This window comes from Netta rufina (genome assembly GCF_964035555.1).
Source record: "Netta rufina genome assembly, chromosome: 21".
Lineage (NCBI taxonomy): Eukaryota > Metazoa > Chordata > Aves > Anseriformes > Anatidae > Netta > Netta rufina.
The window spans coordinates 4,377,732-4,404,714 of NC_140145.1; the positions used below are offsets into that span (position 1 = coordinate 4,377,732).

A 26,983-nucleotide genomic window follows, 5' to 3' on the forward strand; every position below is an offset into this window, starting at 1 on the left:
TGTCAAGCCATAATGTTCCTTGAATTAATTTATTCAGTGAATAAATATATCCTTAGAGAAATCTTTCTTGCTAAAAGTCAAAACGTTTTCCCCATTTTTGGTGTATAATATGGGACTGCAAAGACTTGAAGTTGTAACAATTACACATTTAATTCAATTGTGCCGCTAACGTATTATGTATTGATTTGAACTTACCATTTTGTTTTCTTTTTGTATGAGCAGTGGTGGATATGGGGGACAGTAACCTCATGCCAGTGAAAATGCTAAAACAGGAAGTTAAGAACACCTTACTCAGTGGAGCAGCAATCTTTTTCCCCGACAGACAGACCAGGCGAAACCAGCTCTTCACCATGATGGTAAACCATTAAGTGAGAAATTGATTGTTTAGTACCTGCTTTCTTTATGCAGAAAACATCAAATCTGAGTTCTTGTTGTCAAATATTGTATGCTTTGTCTGGTTCAAGTAACATGTTCTTTGTCTCTTTTTACCACCCCATCCCCCTGTAGCTTATTTAAAGAAAGAAAAGCTATACTTGCCTTTTTGATACCAAAAATGAATAGCAAAGCTCAGAAATTATAATTCTTTCTCATAGACAAGGGAAACAGAACATATCATAAAAATAAATGTTTTTCATTTTCTAGAAAAACATCACAGAGCAAGAACATAAGCAATCTGTACATCTTGCCTTCAGATCCTTGTGTACCCACTTCAGGTAAGGGGGTTTGAAATTGAAAATATTTATCTGATACCCATCATGTGTTAATAAATTCATTTTTAATCCTTTTTATAAATGTAATTCAATTGGAAGACAGTTCTTCAAAATAGTCAACTGATTTGTTTTAGACGATACTGCCAGTTAAGATATTTATTAACAGAATAGCTATATAAAATATTCAAGGATTACCATTGGTGCTGAAATCACAGTATGCTGCTCAAAGGCTTTTGCTAGCCTATCTTTCAAGTTTTTAAGTGACTATTTGCATTGTTTGTCCCTCATAATGGTTGGGATTCATCAGAACCCAGTCGCTTTTAATAGTAATGATACAATAGAATCTCTACAGGTTTATCCTTGTCACAAGGATAGTTACATTTATATTTTGGAACAATGCTACCTGGTTTTGGTTAGTAAGAAGGTCTTTGTTTTGTAGTGATCAAGATCCAGGTGGACTCTTATTGTTACCAGAGAAGGGAGTTTCCGCAGATTTTGACATAAGTGAAGTGCTGTCAGTCATGGAAACCCTTCTGCTAGTGGCAGCAAGAGAGGTAAGTGTCTTTGCATTATTCCTCTTCCTGCTTCTTTGCTGTGATTTTTGTCTGCAAACACAAGCTGCATGCCTTAGATGTGTGCTTAAAGAAACTAGTTTTCCAAAATGTCCCTCTGGATGAAGCTATTAATATCTGCTAAGGGCCATAGGGCTAGGTCTTCCAAATGACTGAAATATTTTCCTTCAAGTATTAAAATTTTGTAATAGAAGGGCAAGTAATGTATGGGGTAAGGTGTTTTGTTTCTGTTTTTTGGGGCTTTTATGTTTGTTTTTTTTTTCCTGTAGCATTTAAGAAAATCTATGGCACCCTATCAACACTAGGAAACAGAAGTAGTCATTCCATATTGAGAGGTTAGATTTGGTCGTGCCTCTAAGGGAGGTGTAAATGGAGGAGGGTCATTTACATATGCAGAAAAACGTGCTGAGAACATCGAGTGATTCACATGTATCTGTTCCTACTTAAAATTGTGATTTATCAAAACAAAATACATTACTTGCCTCATGAAGTTATATGGTTTCATGATGTTATATGCAGTTTGTCAGTTGCATTTCATCTTTTATGTGGGAAGAGTGGGCTGATTACGTCCGTCACAGTTTACCTAGTTCTACAATGTGTCATTCTGCAGCAGAAGAAAATATTCGTTTGTTATATTTATTTTTCAGTGTGAAATGATGATGCTGGATGTTGCACAGCAAGAGAGTGGTACAGTCCTGTCTTCCTTATTCTGGTCTGTTCAAGGTAGCCTCCTTTCATGGTGCTACCTGCAACTTAAGGGAAGTGATAATTCAGCCAAGGATCTTGCTGTAGAAATACTTAAAAACTGTAAGTGCTGGGACCAAATACAGAATTAAATGTGGTACAATATGTGACTTTACGATCTGATTTAATAGCAGTATAGTAAAGGTTCACCAGCAGTTGCCTAGCATATCAAGCAACTTAGAATTTTATCTGTACTGATAATTTTAAGTTGGAAGAATATTCAGAAAACATATCAGTAAGGTTAGGGGTTTTACAATTGAAAGAAAAAATGCAATTACAGAATATCATTTGAACATTTTGGCTTTTTTATATGTCCCTTATTTTGATAGGTTCCTGTTGTGGTAGTATGTTTTAACCTAGATGTTTGTGATAGCAAGAAAAAAGGAACTTACTTATAACGGATGTTCTGCAACAGCATCTCAACAGCATCTTTTAAAATTACGTTTATTTTTCTTAATGCAGCAGTACGGTACTGAATAGTTAATTTGGCCAAGTATTTAATAGAGAAGTGATACTTGGAATTTTATGTAAAGTCACTTCTTATTTATGTTATTTTTGTATAAATAAGTTCATTGTTTCTCTGTATTGCCTTTAAAAATGTTGTAAGGCTATAGTTAATATTTATTAGTGTTATTTTTCTTAGTTTTGAAGAGGGGCTGGTTACACAAAGATTCTATCATCATTTTTGGAGTGATTGATTTAAGTTCTGGTCATTCTTCTTTTTCTTAAGTTAGTGGATGAGTGTGAGTTGTTTCCATGATACAAATATCACAGAAAAGGTCTCTGAACTTTCTCCCAAGTGTCAGTTTTTTGGGGCAGCGGATGCCTTCCCGGTTGTCTTTCCTGTTCTGCACGTCACTGTGCACTTTAAATAGTGTTCAGTAAAGCAGGTTGTGGTAACAAATCTCTACAGGTTTATCCACCATCCTTAAGGTGGCTATTAAGTTGGTTTTTGTTTCTCTTTAGATGTAGGCCAGTTCCTGTCAAATATGAGAAGGATTCTGCAGTCACTTTTATCCCAATATAGTGGCAAAACAATAGTAGAAAAAATAAGTAACTCTGTCTTCGCAATGGCAACTCGTCAGCTGGTAAGCGACCAGTGGCATTTTGTACTACACCCAGGTTACATGGCTACGTGTGTGTTTTAACAAGAACTGTGTTTTTCCCCTAGGTCATCTTCTTGTTGGATTTTTGCACTTTAGACATTCCATATTGTACTCTGCTAAAAGGATTCAGCACTCTGGTAGAACCACTGAAAAACCTTTGTAGTGAGCCTCATAAGGTAACTAAAGATATAGGCAGACAGTTCTGAATTCTGTATTTCATGCTCTGGTTGTTCTTTGTGAGCATCTACTCCCTCCAAATTTTATTAATGCTTTTGAGTATTTTGCTTGACTGGAACTCTGGTCAATTCTTCTGGGCATTCTAAAAGTGATTTTTAATGCTTATTAATAATATGTGTGCATAAATGCTATTTAATTGTACCATAAAATTTTGCAGTGCATTGCAAAACGCAATAAAGCACTTGTAAGTACAGTGAAACAAAAGGAAAATTGCAAGAAAGGCATAGGAAACTCGGATGAGTTTCTCAAAAAGCTATTACTGAGCATTTTGAAAGGAGCTGGAAAGCTTTCACAAGTAATGGGATGTGCAGTGATATATTGAGTAAAGAACTGGAAATATCTCTCTTTGGATATGGAAGTTGAGCAAAGTGACCAGAAGATGCAACTGGAATGAGAACAGAAGGTGGATAGGAGGAGGGAGTCTGAGAATGAAAGAGGAAGTAAAATTAAAAATAGCATATGCTTAGCATTTTAGCTTCATTGCTTGTAGTGATGCTAATAGAGCTTGTATGTCTGTAGTGTAGATGTTTAAATCTGCATTAGTCATCCAGATGCTTTTGTTGTCATTGGAGACTTACAGGAACTTCTGGGGTGAGACTGTCTCCTCCACTGGTAGACTAGATAAATCTTGCATTAGAAGTGCTTCTCTACATTGCTTATCAGGGATGTTGTTGTGACTGATCTAGGTGTAAATCAATGCTGTAACTTTTTAAATGCCACCCTGTATGTACATCTGGCAGCTTAAATGTATAGACACAAACATCTAGTATGGTGGTTTTTTTGTTTGTTTGTTTTAATGCTTTCCATTTGTATCTCAAGAGTGTGTTTTTATTATACAGATGGAAATGGAAAGCTGGCAGCAAGAACAGCCTGTGGTATTACGAACATGGACAATGGAATCTCCTCATAACTATGAAAATAATTGCCATGAGGTCTCAGTCTTCCTATGTCATGGGGCAACTTACTTTGAGGTGGAATTTGATGAAAAGTGTGAAACTGAAAGGAGGTAACTTGATCTTGTGCTGTGTTAGATATCAATATCTATTTGCAGGATTCCAGTATCTATGTGCAGAGGGGCAAGTCATGTTCCACTGTGCAAGGAATACTTCTTTCACCCCAAGCGTGCCTTCTCAGTTTCTTCAATGTGCTGCTTAACATACAAGGTGTTATTTTGAATGACTTAGTCTTGTGCTGAAAGGCACCTGTCCTGGCAAATGTGCAGGCATGATGCTTGTATGAATTTTGCATCCTTTGATCTGTTTTGCAATGTTGTAGTGACTACTCCAATTTATGAAATTTCTCATTGTGGTGTTTATTTTGCCTTCTTTAGACAAAACTCTTTGTTTTGTTTGTTTGTTTGTTTCATAATATAGTAGGTTACTGTTTCCTTAAGGCATATGACAAATGTTAAAATTAGTACCCGTTACCAGTTCTGAAGAATTGGGAAAGTTCTACAGGAAAGCAAGTCTGTGTTTGCCAGGACTATTGCATTGAGGCATGAAATAAATTCCTTAGCAATGCAGTTGTAGTTCTGAGACATGTGGTGGGATACTTGGACTCTGAGATGCAGCACTTGTGAAAATGCAAAAGGAAATATTTTCCCCCAGAATTTAAGAAGTAAATTTGGAAGTAATGAATTGCAATTTTCACAGGTATGATTACCTGGAGTTTACTGATGCCAGGGGTGCAAAAACTCGTTACGATACAAAGGTTGGCACTGAGAAGTGGCCTAAGGTGAGCACCTTTAAAATTCTGAACCCAGTGACATATCTAATCTTTGGAAATTCTTACAATTCTTGTGGAAAACCTATTGTATAAAAATACGTCTGCTTTCCTGCATGTGTGTGCTCCAAGACTCCCTCCAAGATGGGGGCAGGAGGTGGGGAAGAAGTTTTGCAATGATGCAAATAAAAGGAGCAAATGAGTAAAGAATCCCTTTCTGTTCCTGTTATAGAAGGAGCAGTCAGTCAAAATTAGAAGTAATAATCACGTTTAGCTGTTTACATGGGCAAAATTTATTCTTTGATACTCTGCCCTCACGATTTTTAACATCATGAGATGAGCTACATGCTTTCCATGGCTACTCCCTTTCTTTGACAAAACCTACTGCTTCTGTATTGTTTTACGGGTCCAGCTTCAAGAGCTCAATCAACTATAAAATTTCGTATTAAGCTATTGATTTGAAATATTACTGGCTTATTGCTGTGGGTTTCTCATTTGCATGGTGGGGAAATCAGATCCGTTATGGAGAAAAGATAATATTGAAAAGCCACGATTGCTGAAGGGAATTCATTACCCTGAAACGTCTTCCTGTCATGTACATTTGGCAAAATGACTGTTTTGTTGCTCTGTAGAAAGTGACCTTTAAGGCTGGCCCACGGCTGCAGTTTCTCTTTCACTCTGACAGCAGTAATAATGAGTGGGGCTACAAGTTTTCCGTCACTGCTTATGGCCTACCAGATGTTGCCGTCTCTTGGGGCCTGGATTTACAGCTTCTTGTATCCCGGTTGATGGGGCGCTTGGCTTCCCGAAGCATGGCACTGAAATCTCTACGAGGTGAGTGCACTTGATAGCTCCAGAGGTTGTGGTGTCATATAAGGATAAGGTACCTTGTGTTTTGAATCCCTTGTGAGGATGAAATTCCTTTTTATTTATCTCTTGACTGACGATGCAAGACTGCTTAACAAAGTTTGGTTATTGGGCTAAGTCTGGTTTTGCGGTCTCTGTGTAGCAAGCTTGATTGCTGTTCTGCTTGACTACCGGGAATGTTTCAGGGTTCACTGTGATCTTTCTAATGTTCAGAAGCCAGTATTAGGAAGAGACAGACGCCTGGAAGTCATTATATTAAGCTGCATTATATTTATAAATTAATATCAGGGTTCGCCCAATCTCCTTCTGTTCTTTTTTTCTTTTAAAATTGTTCCCTAGTGCTGTGATTCACCCCTTAGTGGTGGAGTTAATATGGAGCCAGAAAGCTGAAAAAAATACAGAACAGAGAACAGAAATTTCAGTGATTTAAAATACTTCATGTGAGCATTTGGTATTGATTTAAATTTGAATTCACAAGTAAACTTTGGCTAACTCCAAAAGTTGAGCACACTTAGGATTTGGGTAACTGAAAATAACAAGATGTAAGATGGGTGTCGTAAGAAAAAATAGACATAGATTATTCTTTAATTTCAAAACTAGAACACTTCTAGGTAGCTTCCTGAATCTGTATTCAATCACCACTTCAGAGTGGTTAAAGAGTTAGAGTTCTTGCTGCAGTCGAGTGGTCAGTACTTACCTTGGAAAATCAGTCATGTTCTTACCTGTGAATTTAGGGAACCAACTGAACTGTTCTTGTCATAGAATATGTTACTCCTTTGTTAATATGCTTACACCTAGCAAATTATTGTATGTATTTAGTAGGAGAAGTATAAAAACTTTAAAGCTACTTGCAATTTTTCAGTGAGTTTCTATGGTTATAAGTAAAGCAAAAGTGTTTGTGAAAATCCTTCCATAATGGAAGATACTGTCACTGTGATGCAAGATATTGATGCTGTCATAAAGTACGTTTTCTGTATCACACTAGAGAAATGGGAGTTAGAAAATGTTCTTCAATTACTTGTTCAGTCTATTTGCTTTATTTTTTTTCCCCAATGGGTGTTCAACATATCTTATTTTCATCATTCTGTAAAAATGAATGAAAAAAATTAGTAACTGAAGTGTCTGTTCTGAATTTCTTGCAGAACTAGGTAGTGAAGCAGATTTGCCTCCTTTGAAAGTAACATCAGTTCTTAATTCTCCTTTGTGGAAACCTGTCTTCAGGCATCAAATGTGTCCTGAGGCTATACCAGGAGCCAGTCAAACCAGTAGACTGCACCAAAATAAAAAAGAGGTACTTTGGCCATTGCTTTTATTTCATTGGCTTGAAATCCCTGTGTATGACATAGTTTCATTCAGCCTTGATTAGCTGATGCATCATTAAGTATATGCTGTTGTGCTACAGTTGTTACCATTTGCACTGCATAAATATCAAGGAGGAGGGAAACTGTTGTTCTGTGCCCTTTTATTAGTTTCCACTTAAACTGCTGTAGATTTACTGCAAGTTGACCTAATTGTAGAAACAAGCTGCAGCAATTTTTCAGACAATATTAAAGTAAATGTGTTCTAACGTTCTTTCCAGGCTAGGAACTCTCACCAAGATGACTGCCGTAACTTTCTTATCGACTTTGCAAAATCAGATCCTGCCCAGGATTTCAGTGGGCAAAAATCTGAACTTTTCAAAGGACTTATACAGGCATGTAAAAAACAGACCCCAAAGACAGATATAGTTGCTGGTTCTACTGTTGATCAAGCTGTGAACTCAACGTTTGCTGCTTTGGTGTATCTCACTCCAGATTTATATGAGAAGCTTCAAAAATATGGTAACTCTAACATTAGACTATCTTAATAATGAAGACTTAAAGTTTGTAAGAGGCTGTCTTATAGTTCAGTTTATAAACTTTGAAAAAACTGTTTAGCGTGACGACTTTTAAAAAGATGTTTTGTCCTGTACAAAGAAGTCATCATTTAGGCAGACTAGGTAAGCCTTATCTTTAGAGTGTTTGTTTTATTAATATATGCTTTTATCTTCAGAGCTCTGTCCAAATATTAATAACCATCATAAACTACTGACTAAGTCTTCTTATAAAAGTGAGCCAAAGCGGGCAGTGATTTCCCCTGTGGTTTTAATTCAGAGGCATGTGGTTCCCAGTGATTAGAAGTTCTTACATAATTTCATAGTCTCATAGTATCTTTCCTAAAAAGCTAGCATCAATTTGTACACATTTTTAAACTTTGGGGCCTGAGGAGGTGTGAATTATGTCCCAACATGTTTGGTGCCCTCAAAAGCTTTTTTTTTTGGTTGTTTGGTTGATTTTTGTTTTTTATAAAAGAAAACAATTTGCTTTTAACTTGTATAATGTCCTTTGTTATTACAATTTGTATATTTTTAGTAGGTAAAGTAAACAAATTCTTAGTTTACATCATATTTTCATGAAGCTTATTGATATGTTTGAAATATTGGATAATAAGGTGTTACTTGGTTTTGAAGGGTTTTATTTTAGGAGAAGCTAATCACCTTCATTTTCTGTCACAATCTTGAAATTAAACATCTTTTTGAACTTTAAAGTTATGGGTAAAAATGATTGACATAAAGATTGACTTGATGACTAAAGTGGTTATTGCCTGACAGTTGATATTTTCTGAGTAAGATTGAACGCTGGTAACTCAGGAATATATCAAGGAGTGGATAAGATATCTGTCCTACTATGTTAGTAGCTTCATCTGTCTTAGTCTTGCTGGGGCAGATTAATTTAAGGACCCATGTTGACCTGTGCAATGTTAAATATGAACAGTTGATACTGTAAAGAAGGGGGGTGGGGGGAGAGAGAGGAAAAAAAAGGCAACATTTGAGTAATTGGAGAGGGAAGACCCTGAGCAGGACCCTGAGACATCTTTTTCCACATAGTCATTGTCAGGCCACTCTTGATGGGAACTGTTTTGTCATGTATTTAATTTCTGTAAATTGATTTTGAAGGTCTATTCTAGAAACCGATAGCATAAAAGAAAAGGGAAAAAAGATAACTAAATATATCTGTAGAGCTTTAAGTTAATACTAAGCAGTTTTGATTGTTCTGATATCAGTTTGCATTAGTAATATTTGCATGTATAGGGAGAAGTTTTTATTTTCTGTGACTGCAGGCATCAATTTTGGAGGAGATGAGAGAGATTCATAATTTAACTTTGCAAATAGCTCTGTCGTGGTGCAGTTAATGTATTCAAGGCTCAGAAAAGTTGGCAGTTCTTATTCCCTATTTTTCTTACAGGCATAATTCCAAGTATTGACTAAGAGACAAAGGCTCTAGCATAATTTTTTAGTTAAGTAGTCAAGTTGTGTAAAAATGGAGCTGTAAATAAACAGGACTCTTCTTTCTCTCATTTCCAGTCAACAGTGGAGGCAAGGTGCCTTTGAGCGATGAGTTTGCACAAGTATATTCCCTGGCTGATTCAATTAGAATATGGATGGTAAGATCGCTCAGGAGGCTATCTCTTGATGTCGTTTACCTTAATATATTACAATGCACTGTTAAGGAGTCGTGTGGAGCCATGTTTTCCAGCAGTGATTCTAGGTCAAATATTTTCACTTAGGAAAAATATGTATTCACTTCTAAACTTTGAACTAAACATTTAAATGCTTTCTTACACTCCCCTCCTTTCTGCAGCCCCAGATGTTTGATCATGAGCATTTAGGACTGAACTGGATTCAAAATCAGTTATATCTGTGTTATTTTTCAGTGGGAATGTGTGTTGTTAATTAGGAATATTCTTGCATAGCAGTTGGGAGTTCTTTTGAGGTATAGCTTAGAGATCTGTCTTAAACATCATTTCCTCAGTTCTGCAGCACTAACAGGAAAGGGAATAATTGCTTCTTTGACAAGCAAGTAACTGGCTGTAGTTCAGGATGTGTTCTTTGCACATAATTTTCCTTTAAAACATAAGGCTCATGTCAAGAGCTGGTGTCATCAGCTCACAACCTGGTGAGAGGTGTCTGCGTCACCACCTGCAGCTGCAGAGAGCCAAACTTCACTTAAATTTCAGAAGTCTGCAGGAAATTCTAAATGTTAACAACTTTGTGGCCTTTGAGAACAGCTAATTCAGTCTATGCCCACTTTGCTGCTGCTGCTCTTGTGAGCCCATCAGCCATAGGCTGGCTGATTTAACTGTTTGAGTCACTTGTGACCTCTTCCTTCCTCTTTCTTGCCTGCAAGAATTCCCTGCAGCATGAATATAGGCTGGTGATACGATGCGTGCAGATGCACGTTAAGATGAGTAATAGCACCGTACCTGTTACATGACAGGTGATGTTTGCATTCTATTTGCAGTCCATTTACATAGTAGGTGAGGCTCCAGTGACAATGACATCTGACAGTGCTCTCTAGTTAGATGACTTGATGCTTTTGGAGGATCTTATCTCATGACTAGATGTACATTTTTTCCTGAGCAGTAGGGATAGTAGGGAAGCCTTTTTTTTTTTTTTTTTTATAGGGCAGAGGATGCACATCCAGGCACATGACAGGGAAGGCTCACAGCCAACAAGCAGTGAGCATCTTGGTACAAGGCTATATTACCTGCTCTGCCAGCTTAGGTACAGCTCTTTTACACTATTAATTTTTTTTTTCTGTGCTAGGGAATAATAAATACTGTCATCTGCTCCCGAAAGTTAAATTCCTTTATTAACAATGCAATCTTCTTACTGCCTTGCTGTATAGATATATGGGGAGAGTCATATTTTAACTATTTTAACGTCCTGTCTACAGTTGGAAATGAAACAGAAATCCCTGATGGCTAGGGGAAATGATACTGAGGAGAAGCAGAACACAGAAGCAAGTGAGGTGAACCCAGAAACTCTTGGTAAGTGGTGTTTTTCCATTTGTATAAGCATTCCATGTGGTTTAGTAGAGCATTACCTTGTAAATCTCAGTCACTGTTTTTCCTGTGAAAGGTGAGTTAGTGACATGGGTTACTTCTTAATTCCTTAAGAGAGAAACTAATGTACATTATATGAACTATCTGAGATTGTGTTTTGCTGTTCTTTGCAGAGAATAGTATGTGAGAAAATTCTTCAGGGTGTGCCCCATCACTTGGGTCCCCTAGTTCTGAACTTATATTCGTCTATTTTTGGAGATACTCATTACCACAAATAATTGCTGTTAGAGTAGCAGCTGATTGTTATTAGAATAAAATGTGTTCACATTGACTACTATATGCTTTGTGTGGTTCGATGTGATTATTCAAGGCATTTGGAATCTAGAATTACATATCTGATAAAATCATAATCAATGTAATAAGAAAAACAGTATTTTCAGTCTCTTTTGGCTCAGAAGGAACAAGATAAACTGCTTTTGTCCTAAGCAAAAGATAGGAAGTTTGGTGCTCTGCTGTCATGAGTTTAACTCTTTTAATTTTTATCCTGCAGCAAAACTTTGTATGCAGAAGAGCCTTTTGTTACTGAATTTTTTGCCTGTGAGAGCAAAGACGAAAAGTTCTTCAGACAGTTCAGAAGTCCAAGATATTGTCAGTGATAAATGCCAAAGAATAGGTTCTGTTGTGGAAACAGACTTCCAGCCAGCACCCTCGTTGTCTTCCACTAGAGTAACTCATCCTGTTTCAATAGAGAGGGGGCAAATAACACAATCTGATACAAAGACTAAACAAGTTCCAGCCCCTCTCCAAACAGAAGAAGCATCTGTATTTCATAGCAAGCCTGCTGAAAATGCAACTTCACAGCAAGAAGATGTATCATCACCTCCTTCCACTCCTACACGAAAATCTCAGTTCAGCCGTGGAAGACTAAGGCTGCTGTCTTTTAGATCAATAGAAGAGCCAAGACCAGTGCCTACTGTGAAGGAGAAATATCCCATATTGAAAAACATATTAGACTTTATTAAGGATCAATCACTTTCCCATGAAAGGTAAGCAAATTGAAAATGCTGCCAATTATAAGATACTGAAACTTGTCTTCAGACCTCTTCAGATGGAATAAAACGTGTTTTAGTTGCAAGATGGCATCGAAAAACAATTTGTACTTAAACAGTTTTCAGATTTATGTTTCAAACCTCTGTTGTTTCCATCCATGTAAAACCTTGTAGAGAATATTATTTCCTTTGGTTCCTTTCTATCATGTAGATCTTCAGAATGTGAAAAACAGTATCTGGTTGTTTCTTGTCTTCCTTCCTGAAATCTATTTTCAGCGGCATTTTGCTTCCTATCTACAAACAGGGAAGACATGGTATATCAGTTCTAGAAATCATTGATAACAAATTCTAGGCTAGTTGTACCTTTCCTTAAATTACCTGGTATTCTGAGAATGTAAATGGAGAACGAAACCTCCAGTGTGTATTACAGTCTCTAAAACTTAGACTGGTGCAGGAGATGCTGGATTCTATCTGAAGTTTTCTTGTTCATTCCAACTGTTGTAAAAGTGAATACTTTTGTAATAAATCACTGCTATAATATAAGGTTGCTGAAATACAATTGAAAATTTAGGTACTAATCTCTTCAATTGTGATTTTTTGGGGCATTACTTTAAGCAAGGTATTTTGAAGTCCTCATTCATTCTTTGTTTTTGCTCATAGTGTTTTAAAGGTTCTTGCTTTGAGAAAATCCCAAGGGCAGAGTATCATGGAAGTGCTCAAGACAATCCACCAGTGCCTAGACTCACTTGGGCGGCCACACTGTTTTCATCCACCCTGTGTACTTTTTCTCTTAGAACTTCTAGCCTGTCAGAAAGATTTTACAAAGTAAGTAATTATTAGAAAATAATTTTGTCTAATACTATTTATTTGAGCCTTGTGTTCTCTCAGTCATGAAAGCTCAAAATGGTAAAATGTTGTTGCTTATTATTCATATGGATAATTAAAATGTGACATGAAGATTAGCTTTTAGGCTACTGTGCATATTTTGCATGCTTAACTAAAAAAATTAATTATTAGTTTCAAGTGGGACTCAGTTGGACCTATTCAAGCTCTAAGGTATCATGCAGTTGAGTCACAGTGTGGATGCCTACATGCACACACCTTTACAATTCCAACCTGCAAGCTCAGAAAGATTGTAGGGTCTGGTTATTGTAAATTTTTGTCTAATTGTTGATTGGTTTCTTTCTCATCCAGTAAAGCTGAGGTAATCCAACCTATTTTTCTGGTTCCTAGTACAGGGTTCTTTTATTTTCCTTTGAAAGTGACAGACTACATTTTAAACAAAGTTAACATCTTTTCCACTTGCAGCAAGTGATGAAAATATTGCCCACTGGTAAAAGTTGCGCAAAGCATTTTATATAAGATGTGACAGTGAATTTTAGACTACTAAACTGACTCTTTAATTTCTAGCTACTTTGGAAACTTGGAAGGCTGTGGTGCAGAGCTACACAAAGAAATTCGAGAGTCCTACTATCAGCTTGTTTTGTTCCTGGTAAACTCTGTGAAGGGATTTAGTACCATTAATGACAGGTATAAGCACTTTGATTGCCTAAGTAATGTGACTTTTTTTTCTCTTCCTCACCCCTTCCCTTCTCATTTGTTATTGTTTAATGTTCAATGAAGTTTGATTATACTTTGCATTACCTACACAACTAAATAAGGAATCTTGATCTTGTGGTCCAGAATGCTAAATTACATTTTTATTAAAACTATGAAAGAGCAATACGTTTATCAGTGTTAAAAATTCTACTTAGTATGGCATTTTGTAGATACGATTCTGCCATATGTTTCTGAAGCTTAGTAATGACATACTAGAAATAGCAAATTTATTGCAAAACACTTTGGCAAGAGTATTGCAATGAGAAACAGTTCTGCAGCCATGCTCTAACTTTAAAACGTATGTTTTGGTAATATTCTGATTAGAATTGTTGGGATTTATAGCTAGGTGTCCTAGAGGAATGAGAATTTTAGGAATATTACACCAATTTCTCTACTCATAACTTCCAAATCCTTTGTCCAGTTTCAACTGGAAATGGCAAACATTTTCAAAGAGAACAAGTCCCTACAGGTATTGAGGAAATGTACTGCAGAGAAGACAGATCCTCTTGCTAATGCTTAGGCTATAGCGTAATATCAACTCAGTCCATAGGATTTTATTCAATCTTTATTTCAAAATGTCTTGGCTGTGCTTCTTGTTAAATTGTATAAGTTTGTGCATTAGTAAACTTGAGGTTCTGCCACATAGTCATTTTAATGTGTAGTAAACCTTGGAACTCAGTGGATAGTAATTGGACCCCTTTTAATTCTCATAACATACTATTTTTTGTTTTGTTTTTTGGTTTTTAGATCATTACTTCCTGCCTTGTCATGTGTGCAGACAACTCTCCTTCATCTTTTGGATATGAGTTGGGAACCGAGTGATCTTTCCTTCTTTGTTGAGATTCAGTTACCCCAGCTTCTGATGACAACATCACAAGAAAACATAAGTATTCATGATAGTGTGATTTGGTGAGTCAGGAACAATGCAACCTTCACATGGTACTAACTATTGATGCCATTTTTACCAAGAAAGAGTCCTGAACTGTGTTGGAGCAAGAAGTAAAAAGTTTAACTATTAACAATATGGCAAAACCTGGCCAGTATTCAAGTGCTTAATACTGAAAAAAATTCAAATACTTACTGGTGCTAAAAACATTAAAATCTTGTCTTTAATATGATTACTGCTGGAACACTTCACTTGTTTGGCTGTGTACAAGGACATATATAATGCTGTTTCTCTTCTTGATAAATATAAAATGTTTTTAGCAGCTGCATGTTATATTTTTATAGTGCTTTTATATCTTACATCTGAGCAAATGTAAAGGCCAAGAAGCTTTAAAAACTTCTCACCTGCTCTGCCAGCATTACCAAAAGCAGTTTTGATTTTGGCATTATGCTCTGCATATATATGTAAGAACTTGTCACAGAGGCAAGGTGGTGGTGTCTATGTGGTCAGTTATTAACCAAGTGAACAAGTTCTTACAGTTTTGTTTTTACTAGTATATTATAGCACTTCTTTTTTTTTTAAAGGTATCCCTAGTTATATCTAGTTATATTAGAAGGGAGCCTAATTGCATTCAAACTTAATTTTGAGCTTGCTTTTCTTTTAGTCAGTGGAGTGAAGAAGATGAAATTGCAGACTACAAGCAAAACTGTGAGTGGATGGATGAATGTCAGGATGTAATGTTTGAGACCTGGTATGAAAAGATAGCTCAAGCTGACCCAGAGAAGCAGAGAAAGGTGACCTCATGATTTGCTTATTTATCTGCAGAAGGGGTAAATAGGAGACTTTTAAAAGCATAAAGGAGAGAAAGGCATCTGGCTTAACTAATTTTTATGAGTTGGATCCCTGGCTCCCTGTAGGCCTTCAAAAGTCTAAAATGATTAAAAGATCCCCATCCTTTTTCAGCAGGGGGAGCGTTCTGCTTTCTGTCTAGAAAGCGCTCTCTCAGAAAATAATGCTCAAGTAAATTATGTCCATTTATTCCTCTAGATGCATATGTTTGTCGCCCGTTACTGTGACCTGTTAAATGTGGACATATCCTGTGATGGCTGTGATGAAATCGCACCATGGCATCGCTACCGCTGTCTGCAATGCAATGACATGGATTTATGCAAAACTTGTTTTCTTGGTAAGAATCTTTTGAAAGACTCCCTCAATACCCTATAGTTGAAGGCAAAATAGTATCTTCTAAATTACATATGAAGTCAAAGATTCTTCTCGGATATTTTAGAAATGTTAGGCTTTTCTTTTCCTAATCTGAATGTAAAGTTGAAATTAAGAAAGATCCTTTATCAACAAAGGTTTTCAGGGGAATTGTAAAATCTTTCTTTACAGGTGGAGTTAAACCTGAGGGACATGAGGATGACCATGAAATGGTTAACATGGAGTATGCCTGTGATCACTGCCAAGGGGTCATCATAGGTCGGCGAATGAACTGCAATGTGTGTGATGACTTTGACCTTTGCTATGGATGTTACTCTGCAAAGAAATACTCTGACAGGTATTAAATGTGACATTTTTTTTTCTCTTCCACTTTACTTGCCAGAAGTGATAATTAGCAACTAAATACAGTCAGTCATTCTCATATCACATCCTACAAGGTTGTGTCTGACATCAGAACATCTAATAGCTGTCCTCAGGGGAAAGTTAGCAAATGTAGGACCAGTTCAGCAAAAAATTCTGTAGTTTGCAAATGTGCCCCAAGTTCTGAAGTAACTTAATTGTGACTGTTTTCTAGCCATGGCTGTGTAAGGTGCAGAGGGAGGATTGTACACCCTGAATGATAGGATGGAAGGAGTGCGTACAGTGCTGTGGTTAGACGAGATAGATTTCAACGTTTGACCGAAGATGTTCACAAATTTTATTTCTAGAGCAGGAGTTCGCAGCACAGTACGAGCTCTGTTAAATGAGCATTACTTGATGTCAGTGAGGGGCTGACAGTGTACAGCTCTTGAAGGTCTACAGTTTGAAACCATGGAATGAGTTGGGTTTTTCATAGTTTCGTGTAAAGGTATCTTTTGTTACTAACTACATTGGTTGTCAGGAATGTGGCTGCATTTCAAAATTATATACCTTCTTACCTTCTTCTTTCAGTCACTTGCCCACTCACAGCATCACAGTGTATCCAATGGTGACTATTCGAATCAGTGATCGACAGAGGCTCATCCAACCATATGTCCACAACTATTCCTGGCTGTTGTTTGCAGCTTTGACTCTCTACAGTGCAGATCTGGCAAATGGGGAGGAAGTAGAAGGAGAAAAACTAGATTCACAGGTCCTCAGTCATGCCAGAGTTCTACAACATCAGTGCATACAGCTCATTGGAGATTGTTTGATGAAAGCACAGCACGGAAAAGGTGAGTCAGCTCCTCCTTCAGTGAAACAATGGCTTCTAGCAAGTGTCAGAAAAGTCTGTGATTACTCACTTTGAAGTTTCCAAAGGAAAGGGGAAGGTACTGTGTACTTCACTGAAAATAATTGTTTATGTAGAACAAGTGTCATTCGGGGTCATTGGAGACATGGAAAATAGGGTGCTTGAGAAAATTAATGTGCTACTTACATAAATGCTGAAGACAACTTGGCAACTCTTTGGTAATTTTTCTTTTTTTTTTTTTTTTTTTTCCCTTCCTTCCCATCATGAATGTTGTAAATGGATCAATAGAGCTTCATGTTCTGTTACTAATGTGTTACTGACAATTGAAGGGCTCAAAGGAAAGCAAATAGCTTGGTGCAAAATGGTTCTTGTTCCTTATCTATTGGCAAGAATTTTTTAACCTTATTTGTGATAAGTTGCTGGGGATGATGTCGCTTTGCCTGGAAATGAGGATTTCTGTGAACTGAGACCTACTTACAGAAAATAGGGTGATTAAATAGAGACCTATGTTGAATATAGCAAAATCTGATACTCAAATTTATTGGCATTTTTTGAGCAGCACTAGTACTGCTGAAATACCACCACCACCAAACACTTATGCATACTCATTATTTCATCTGTTTTTAATATGCGATTTAATTTTATTCTATAAATATTTAAGTGGTCAGAAGATTAAAATGAAGACAAGTCAACCCTCATAATTCACACTGCTGGGAGGTATCCCTGATACTTTTTAAAATTAATTAGGACTTCTGCCCTGATGGCAGACAAAAAATGTCACTACCTGTTCATCACAGAAGCACTTAATTGAACTACACAATTAAGTGAACATGGTGGGGAACATCTTTTTGATGGAGTTGTACTCAACAATGTTAACAAAAAAAAAATAGTGTGAGGGGAAGTTTGCAGTTCTCTTTCAATATGTTTCAGTTCTGCTTTTTCGCTATCTTGCCACTCAAAAGCTAAAGAGCTTTTGTAACTTTTTTGCTTTCAGGTCTGAAAAATTTAGCTCTCCTCTGCATGTTACCAGAAGGTGAATCCTTCTCAGAGAATGACACTGTATCAGTCAGTCCTCCCACAGATGGTGCTCCAAAAAGCTGTGTTGGTGATAAAGAAGTGAAGGGAAAAGATGAGAAACCAAGTGTAGGCTCCTATATGCACTGCAATGTAAGTACCCATTATACGCAGACCCCTGATACCAATTAGCTGTGTCATCTTCAGAAGCTTAAATGTCCTATTGCAGAAATGTAGCCAAAATGATTGATAACAATGATTTTAATTGTAGGTAAAAGTTGGGAGGCAAGGGGAAGGTGATTGGTTGGTTTGTTTTTAATTAAATCCAACTGGTCAAAGACTAAGGCATCACTTTATGTTCTCGTAGGCAACTTTGATTCTCAAAAATTTTGGAGGAAAGGGGCAAAGGACATAATTTCTGAAAGGATAGTGGTTCCCCTAGTTGTTAGCACTGCTTCGGTATGAAAAAAAGATCTTCTATGGTTTTGTATGGTGTGTAAAGCTATGACAGGATAACTTTATGCATAGATGCAAGCAAAATAGAAAAATATATATTCACTGTATGGGAGCTTGAGACATGTATATGTCAAGAAATTGCTAACCAATGAAAGGTTTTGGTATTCTAGGAAAGATGTTTGTTGAGAGCAGATTTCTTGTTTTCTCTTTTCATGGCTGTTTCTGCAAGTATTAAATTTTGTTTTAATCTTTCAGTATCTTTGTTTTATTTTAGGGGAAAAGAGACACTCACAATGAAATCCAGTCTCCTGCAGAAGATAAAGTACAAAAACAAGGAAGTGAAAGCAATCATAGTGCTGTCTTAGCAAAGAAAGCTGTTCTGAGACAAGAATCAGACTTGTCTGTAGATGATAATGCTTCTCCAACAGGTAAGAAATTATTTCTCATTTTCCCTATCACAGGAATACCTGTCCGTATGCAAAGAAAACAGCTGTATTTTTTTATTCCTAGCCCATTTTTGTGTATTTACAAATGTCTTTAATGCAAGTGAACTGTTTGCTTTGTAAAAAACCTGCCAAGTATAGCTCTTTGAACAACTGCTACCTTGCAATCTGTTTAAAGGATTCTAGAAATCAGAGTAGAATTCCAGTGATGTATATTCATGCTGGGAGATGATACTTCCTGCTGATCTAACACAATACTTGTGTAGTCTTACATACTCAGAACCAGAAGATAGTTGCCTTATTCTATTAAAGACTAGTATTGTTAGAACTAAGATAAGAAAGCAGATCTGTACATAGTGCTGTCCTGTATACACTTTTAAATAAATGGTGTAAGTAAATATCTTTACCTGATATGTTATTAACTTTTATAAAGGTTTATCATTTTTTTAATAAAAAAATGGACAAAAATCATCCTTGCATTTTTTTAACCATAAAAAAATAAATACCACTGTCTTCTTTTATTTTAATGGCATTTTGTCGGATTTTCTTCTTTTGCTTTAATTTAAAAAACAGATGACTGCACTTCAGAGGATTCAGCCCAGAAGCAAGCAGAGAAGGTTTTAATACCTAGCCAGGAACAAGTTTTTGCTGAATGCTCTCAGAAGAGGATTTTAGGATTGCTGGCTGCTATGTTACCACCTTTCAAATCAGTTAGTTCTTTTTACTTTCTATCCGTGTAGTTTGCTAGGTGTTACAAATAACATAAATAAAATTCATAGCAAATAAATTGTTGTGGGTAATGGGCTTTATTTGCTTATGTGTAGCAAAATGCAAATGTCAGAATGTCTTAAACAGTTTCGCATTACTAAGGAATGTAAGCCTTGTTCCTGTGTGGGGAGAGAGGGAAGGGAACTAGAATTTAGAAGCTTACCTTAAGTGTTCAACACCTGCAAACTTTAAAGCATCACCTTAGATTTACATGTCAGGTGTTATTACTAAACACAGTTTATACTGTGCCTTCATTCAGTTTGACAGAACATTTCTCATATGGAAGGTCCTGATGTAAGAAAGCTGCGTACAGATGTTGATTTGCAGTTTTATGACAATGTATATTTGTATTGAACGTGTATTGAAACCTAGTTTCTCATGTCCTTTTGTCCCATTGGAAGGAGCATTAGAACAGAAGGTTTTGTGTGTGCTATGATTTTGACTAAAAATCTTGTTTTCTTTCCCTGCCTTACTGAGTTGTTTTGTTTTGTTTTCCATAGGGCTCTACAATGTCTCTGATTAACCTGGAACAGATACTTCCACTGATGTTTCAGGTTGTCATCTCAAATGCTGGCCACCTAAATGAAACCTACCATTTAACACTGGGACTTCTGGGCCAGTTAATCCTGAGACTTATGCCTGCAGAAGTGGATGCTGCAGTGGCTAAAGTCCTTTCAGCCAAACATAATTTGTTTGCTGCAGGAGATGGGTCTACAATGCCAGAAGGCTGGAAGACAACTCATCTTCTCTTCAGTCTGGGAGCTGTGTGTTTAGACAGGTGCTTTTTAATTTAAACCTATTAGTTGCTCTCTGATGACTAGCACTAGTTTTCTTTCATGCTTGCCTCGTGCATACAGTTGTTGTTTTTTTTTTTTAACAGAAAGTCAGTTAAACCTACGTCTTGATCATGGGAAGGGCATAGCATCTGCAGCCCTTGTTGCAGTCAGAATATTTTAATTTCCTTCCAAAAGAAGGCTGTCTGTTGAAGAATGGCTTAACTTCATGTGCTTATGTACATAGCATGTTATGGTGAAAGCAAGGTTTTGGAAGTTCTAGGGGAAACAAGATAGTCCTCCTTTTTTATTTTTTATTTTTCATTTTTTATTTTTTATTTTTTTATTTTTTAGATGTTAATTCTCTCATTTTAAATTAGATACTCCTTCTGTGACTTGGGAAAGAGGAATGTCATGCGGTAGCTGTCACAAGTGCTGAGTTCTGGATCTGGCCTTTTTATGTAAGAGTATTAGAGACAGAGATTTTGTATAGTAAAATTGCACTGGAAACAGGAGGGGCAGGGAATATGTTCCATTTTGAAGATCTTGAGAAAGCTCTTAAGCATTCTAAGATTAATATTCTGCCTGTTAAATATGACAGTATGCATTCTTGTTGTAGCTGTGTTTTATGGGGAAAGTTCATAAATGAATATAAAAGCATGTAAACGGCAAAATATCCAGAGGATCATTTGAGAGAAAGGAGTTCCTCAAAGACTCATTTTAGAGCAAGGAGGCCAATCTCTCTAGAGATCGTAGCCCACAGAGAGAAAGTAGGTAGTCATGTGTGTGGGAAATAGACCACTTGCTGTTGTGCAAAGAAAAAAATCTCGAGCTCTAAACTAAAATTAGGACTTCAAGGTGACAGCATTTATTCAAACTTTGACTTGGGACTGTAAACCTTTTAACAAAAATAGAATAGTATTTATGCTCTTATGATGAAAAACAAAAGAGAATGTGTCAGCTGACATGAAAGCCTCAAATATTTGGATAAGCACACTGGTATTAACGATATGAAAGCTACAGCTCTGACAGATCAACAGTGGTGTGGTGTCTTGAGGAAAAATAGTTTCAGGTAAGTGCGTAGTCGGCCCTCCTAATACAGACTGCTCTTGCTTTCCAGTCGTGTAGGTCTGGACTGGGCAAGCTCCATGGCAGATATTCTCCGATCTTTGAACTCTTCTGCGCAGTGGCATAATGTGATCGCTGCTTTCACTGACCATTGCATTAAGCAGCTGCCCTTCCAGCTAAAGCACACCAATATCTTCACTTTATTGGTGCTGGTTGGGTTTCCTGAGGTAAGTGGCCTATTGATAGTAAAGGAAACAAAATTGGTTAGAGTTTTTAGGTTTGTTTCTAACACTACAGATCTTATCAATTGGAGACATCCATTATAAACCATTAAAACACGGTGCATGTCAGAGCTCACATCTTTCCACTTGCGCACAATTAATGTTTGTCTAAGGAAGAATAATGTAGCTGGTTTTGCTTCATGTTTCCTTGAGTTCTGCTTTAAACTACATTGAGAAAACCAGCTTAGTACATTTGAGTATCAAAAAGGGCTTTTTGTACAAGTGAAATGAATAATCTCATTCTTGATAGTTGTAACTCTGATATATTGCCTGTGCAGGATTAAGTTATTTGTCGTAGCCATTTCTTTGTAGAAATTAACTGCTGTTTTCCAAAGATCAGCAAATATCTGGCAGCAAGCAGATTGTTCAGCTAAAAAATACAACACCAAGTATAAGCCAATGTAACCAACATAAAGGTTGGCAGTATATTTTTAAATAAGTATTCCAAATCATAACTGAATCTTTTGTTGCAATTTCAGGTGCTGTGCATGGGGACTCGTTCTGTGTACATGGATAATGCTAACGAGCCTCATAATGTGATCATCCTGAAACATTTCACTGAGAAAAACAGGGCAGTTGTTGTAGACATCAAAACCCGAAAGAGGAAAACAGGTTCTGTGACATTCTTATCTTATTAAAGGATTACAGAGTATTTCCTTGCACTTTCTTGAATACCCAAAAGTATGTTTGAAATAGAACACTTTATGCAGGTCTGCAGATTTTGACTTCTATTATTGAGTCACCTGGTTTTCTGCTCATAGTTTAAGCCAAATTGTGACACTTCTGCAGTAAAGATTATGGAAATTTCTCTTCTTTTTAAAACTCTGATATTAGTTTTTATTCAGGAGAGGCTTTAGGAAACTGTCAACCATTTTATTAGTTGAGTAATTTCAGAAATAGGCCTTTGATTAAACAACTATTTCTGTTTTGAGGTTTGCTTGTTACTTTTATCACTTGTAAACATGTGCTTAATGTTTTAAAACAATTGAAAATCTTAAAAATGCACATGCTCCCTTTGTGTAGTTAAGTGCTGCTATATGAAGGCAAGCTACTCAGAACCTGAATGTGTATGGGATAGTCCATTTTGTTGCTCCCAAAATACTCTGAGTTTTTATGAAGTGCCTGTTTCCATTGTCAGCAAGGTGTGCTACCTACTAGCAAATGAAGACTAAAAGCAAACAAAAGCATGCTCATTACTTATTGTTTCCATGTGAAGCAAAGCCACCTTGGCTGTTCTTTTCTGGTGCTGTAAGAAAGCATGCCATGAAGATAGGCCCAACTTAATCATATCTTCTATAAAGTGTCAGGAGCTCTTCTTTTCTCCAGTCTGGAAGAACTTTTCAAAACAGTTTGATAACCTCTAAAATTTGAGACAAAAAAAGACAAGAGTTAGGCGACATGAAATAATGAGTACTCCAGGGAAAGTGTCTGGGTGTTCTAGTATAGACCATTCTAGGATGCATCAATGGGCTCTTTTGGCTATTACGGTGTCTAGAGGCTTTTTTGAAATAAAAGAATAACGACAACCACCAAACAGACAAACTCTAGATGCTGCTTTCTGGGTCATTGTACCAGAAAGAATTTTCTTTCTGTGCTTCACCTTGTTAAATGGTTCTGTTGAGCTAAATGTTTAATGTACAGCAAATCAGTTGGATTCATAGGAGCAAGAGTTTTCAACTTTGGCATTCATGACCTAATATTGTGAAGTTAATAAAGCAAAGGTTGTCCAAATTTAACTATAGAAGTTGTTTAAAAGACACTTGGAAAACCCAACACACTAAGATACTAAGGAAAGATTTGAATGTAAAAGCTTGATTTTTTTTTTTTTTAATATATAGGTTTTTTTAATTGATACCTTGAGCAGTAATTATCAGCACATTTTATTTCATCATATCAATTGCAGGTCAGAATTTTCCCCATAGTAATTGTAAAATAGAACACCAGCTGATTTGTATATTGAGCTGTGTGTGTTCGGGTACGTGCAGGCAATCAACTGTTGCAAGAAGATATCTATTCTATTTAGATAAAAATATTTTCTTAACTGTTCAATGAATTTGAAATAATTTCTGAACAAGGCCATAATTTTGCCACAGCAAAGCAGAGAGGTGGTTCTTGTTAATAATGTTAATATGTTAATATTTCAGTCTTGTTAATACGACTCGTTATTAGTATGCACTTCACATGTGGGTTGTGTTTGCATCTTGGCTTACTAATACGGACTGGTAAGAGATGACTTCATAACATTTTAAGATGAACCTAATGAATTCTGTCTTTCGTTTCTTGTAGTGAAAGACTACCAGTTGATTCAGAAATGTGGACAAGAAGGCAGCGATTCCCAGACCCAGCTGAGACAATACCTCCAGCACTTTGTTCTTATATCCACGCACCTTTTGCAAACCAGCATGGACAGCAGTTATGCTGAGGCAGTGGAAGCAACATGGGTCTTGTCACTTGCTTTAAAGGGGCTTTACAGAACACTTAAGGTATCTTTTGCCTGACATGTAGAATTAGCTCAGTGTCAGAAGTTTGTATTCTGTCTTTCTCAACAGCAACTTGCATGTTGATTAAGCCCATTGGGAAACTGACATAAGCTCCTGTATCTTCTGTCTCCATTTATTCCCTGTCTGTAGGGGTTGAAACTATAGCTAAAGATTACACAGCATTTGTGAGTCTAAAGTTGGGTTGTTTTTCCTCTGTGAGGGCTGATCATTCATGAAAATTGATGAAGAAATTGCAGGGATAATGCTTCACGGACTGAAACTCACTTGCCCCTTTTCTTATTCCTAATTTATATGATGAGAGAAGTCTGTAGTGTTTTGGACAGTCAGAGCAAAACAGACATACAGTTAGTACGGTGTGTCATGGTTTATACTATTAAAGTATCTGAAGTGGGGTTCTGTGTTTTTTTTTTACTTGTTTTTTGTTTTTAAGGAAATAAAGGAAAATTACTTGTACTATAGATAGGCTGTGTGTTAAGGCCTGGCAAGCATTGTGATACGTTGTCTGTCTGTATGTGCAGATTCATGGTTTTAAGGAGGTCCAAGCTGCTTTTCTTCAGTCTGGTTTACTCAAGCTTCTTGTGAAGAAATGTAGCAAAGGAACTGGCTTCAGTAAGACCTGGCTTCTCAGAGACTTGGAGGTGAGAAAATAAGCTTTTGACTTCTTGCAAAATGTAGCTTCACAGGGTGACGTGAAATTTTAATGGCATTGCACTTTCCTTCTATGAAGAAAGTGCTAGGAATATTTTTGAAAAAATGTTCATTTCCTGTATCCCTGGGTCTTCCTTTCTCTGTCATAATTGTATAGATAATAGTCTAACTTTATTAAAGATGGAGCTGATATTAATTAATCTGATCATGTTTGAAAGAATTTTGGAAGATGAGGCATTAATCACCTACTCAGTTTCATTTATAAATTTTATTTAGACTATTCTTGAAGATTCCATTCTTCAATTAAAAAAAAAATAATCTAAAAGAAAAATATTCGTTGTGTTACTCACTGGCATGTGCAAGATATTACTGCTGTGCGATATAGGGACATCAATACGTATGTGGGTGCATTGTTTCTGAATATTTAATTGCAGAAAGATAAAAGTGGTTCAATCATTAGTTGTGCTTTATCATGGGCATGAAGAGTGTGTATGGGCAGCTCTAGCTTATTAGTGATAGTTATCTCTCTTCTGTCTTTGTCTAAGAATCCTGAAACCTTTGATGTTCTGAAATGGTTAAATATTTTCTCAATTTTTTTATGCTTTTGGCTAATTACTGAAGTTGTCTTTAGTAACCTGGAAGGTGTAACTTATTTGTGAAGTGGGAAATGGTTTAAATTCATGTTCCTTTTCTGTTGTTTTCTGTTTGATTTAGGTGTTGTTTCCTTTTAGAATAGTATGTGCTAAACTCTGTCCAAGTCTTACAATGTTCTTAAAATGCTGATTGCTGATACACTAATGATATCTACAGCTGTCACACCATATGCTACCTTTTTCTGTATAGATTTTGTCAATAATGCTGTATTCCTCAAAGAAAGAGATCAGTTCCCTGGCTGAACGTGAGGATACTGAACTGGAAGAAAGGGAACAAGATCAAGATGTGGAGCAATCCGTTGTTGGTTCTGCTGATTTAGAGCAGAACAAACTTGATCCTCTGGAGGGTTTGGATGAAGCCACCAAAATATGTTTCTTGGTACTTATTTTTTCCTCCTTGGAAGTCACTATAGATTTGCTAATTGCATAAAATATTTGGTAGTTTGTATGGCTGATTTTCTTCTAGATTTATTTTCTGTAGGTCTGTGATTTCAAGAAATAAAAAGGAAGGAAACAGAAAATAAAACTTCATACTGAGAACACAATAATGAATGCTGTAAAATCGTTATAAAAGTTTTTGCTAAACTACTCTTCATTTCTACTAATTCAGATATTATTAAATTCATTAATTTTTAATGCATATGATAAATAGAAAATAATACCTCGGTCTCCCATAAAGAAACACATTTTTCATCTTTGCCTGAAATGTCTTTTTTTTTTTTTTTAAATCTCTTTCAGATGACACATGATGCACTTAATGCACCTCTACATATTCTTCGAGCCATGTATGAGTTGCAAATGAAAAGAACAGATTCTTTTTTCCTAGAAGTTCAAAAGAGGTATGTGAAAGACTGGGTCCAATCAAAAACAAGGTTACTGTAAGATAGAGGTTGTAACTTAAAATGTGCAAGGTGCTGAATAGAAATCGTTTCAAGTATGTGACTTGGTTTACATGTGTGAAAAGTAAAGAATTGAACTCCTGTTGAGTTTTAGTTGTAATTATGGAAACAAGTCACCATCTTCTGAAATATGCTGCATGTTCTTTTCAGTTCAATAACTCCCATATGTAGGTCTACTATATCTCTAAGTTATCCTGAGAAAGAATGAGCAGACCTTCATGTGACTTCTAGTAATCAAAGCATGCCTTGGAGCCATTGTGTTTTCATAGAGATGAGTGATTTTATGTCATGTTAAACCCTCTACTTGTTCAAGCAGGGAAGCTACTTAACATAATGTGACAAAATAGGTTGAGTTTAGTGAATCTTTTTAAAACAGGCAGTGGAAAGACTTTAATTTGTATTTAATGGTGTTAATTTTATTTGCATTAATTTCAAACACATTTATATGTTTTTTTTTCTTTTGTCTTTTTTTTAAGGTTTGATGGAGATGTAATTACAACAGATGAGAAGATCCGAACACTGGCTCAGAAATGGCAACCCAGCAAGCGTTTGAGGTTGGAGGAGCAGAGTTCAAAAGCAGTAGATACAGATATGATCATCTTACCATGTTTGGTGTGTATGTCTCCACTAAAAGGCACAGTTTATAAATAATTAGTTTCGGCATTTAGTAACTTCAGTTTTGTTTAGAAACTT

General features: G+C 36.4%; 1 protein-coding gene across 3 annotated transcripts in view; it reads left to right on the plus strand.

Annotated features, from left to right (window-relative positions):
- The window catches only part of ZZEF1 (zinc finger ZZ-type and EF-hand domain containing 1), a 59,838-nt gene that overhangs the window by 19,810 nt on the left and 13,045 nt on the right, over positions 1-26,983 (plus strand). For all 3 annotated transcript variants that reach the window (XR_014619044.1, XM_084299710.1, XM_084299711.1), the window contains exons 16-47: positions 223-356; positions 643-713; positions 1,150-1,264; positions 1,930-2,089; positions 2,993-3,114; positions 3,198-3,308; positions 4,209-4,375; positions 5,022-5,103; positions 5,724-5,925; positions 7,101-7,249; positions 7,538-7,778; positions 9,341-9,420; positions 10,713-10,806; positions 11,372-11,867; positions 12,531-12,695; positions 13,281-13,400; positions 14,217-14,378; positions 15,020-15,149; positions 15,403-15,541; positions 15,748-15,913; positions 16,507-16,769; positions 17,781-17,953; positions 18,531-18,684; positions 19,273-19,409; positions 19,968-20,245; positions 21,361-21,535; positions 22,069-22,201; positions 23,876-24,072; positions 24,609-24,728; positions 25,582-25,770; positions 26,130-26,230; positions 26,767-26,902. Coding sequence is in view for 2 of the 3 variants with exons in the window: in XM_084299710.1 (XP_084155836.1) it covers positions 223-356; positions 643-713; positions 1,150-1,264; positions 1,930-2,089; positions 2,993-3,114; positions 3,198-3,308; positions 4,209-4,375; positions 5,022-5,103; positions 5,724-5,925; positions 7,101-7,249; positions 7,538-7,778; positions 9,341-9,420; positions 10,713-10,806; positions 11,372-11,867; positions 12,531-12,695; positions 13,281-13,400; positions 14,217-14,378; positions 15,020-15,149; positions 15,403-15,541; positions 15,748-15,913; positions 16,507-16,769; positions 17,781-17,953; positions 18,531-18,684; positions 19,273-19,409; positions 19,968-20,245; positions 21,361-21,535; positions 22,069-22,201; positions 23,876-24,072; positions 24,609-24,728; positions 25,582-25,770; positions 26,130-26,230; positions 26,767-26,902 (5,162 nt within the window). In the remaining variant the exon portion in view is untranslated. The remainder of the gene's footprint in view (positions 1-222; positions 357-642; positions 714-1,149; positions 1,265-1,929; positions 2,090-2,992; positions 3,115-3,197; positions 3,309-4,208; positions 4,376-5,021; positions 5,104-5,723; positions 5,926-7,100; positions 7,250-7,537; positions 7,779-9,340; positions 9,421-10,712; positions 10,807-11,371; positions 11,868-12,530; positions 12,696-13,280; positions 13,401-14,216; positions 14,379-15,019; positions 15,150-15,402; positions 15,542-15,747; positions 15,914-16,506; positions 16,770-17,780; positions 17,954-18,530; positions 18,685-19,272; positions 19,410-19,967; positions 20,246-21,360; positions 21,536-22,068; positions 22,202-23,875; positions 24,073-24,608; positions 24,729-25,581; positions 25,771-26,129; positions 26,231-26,766; positions 26,903-26,983) is intronic.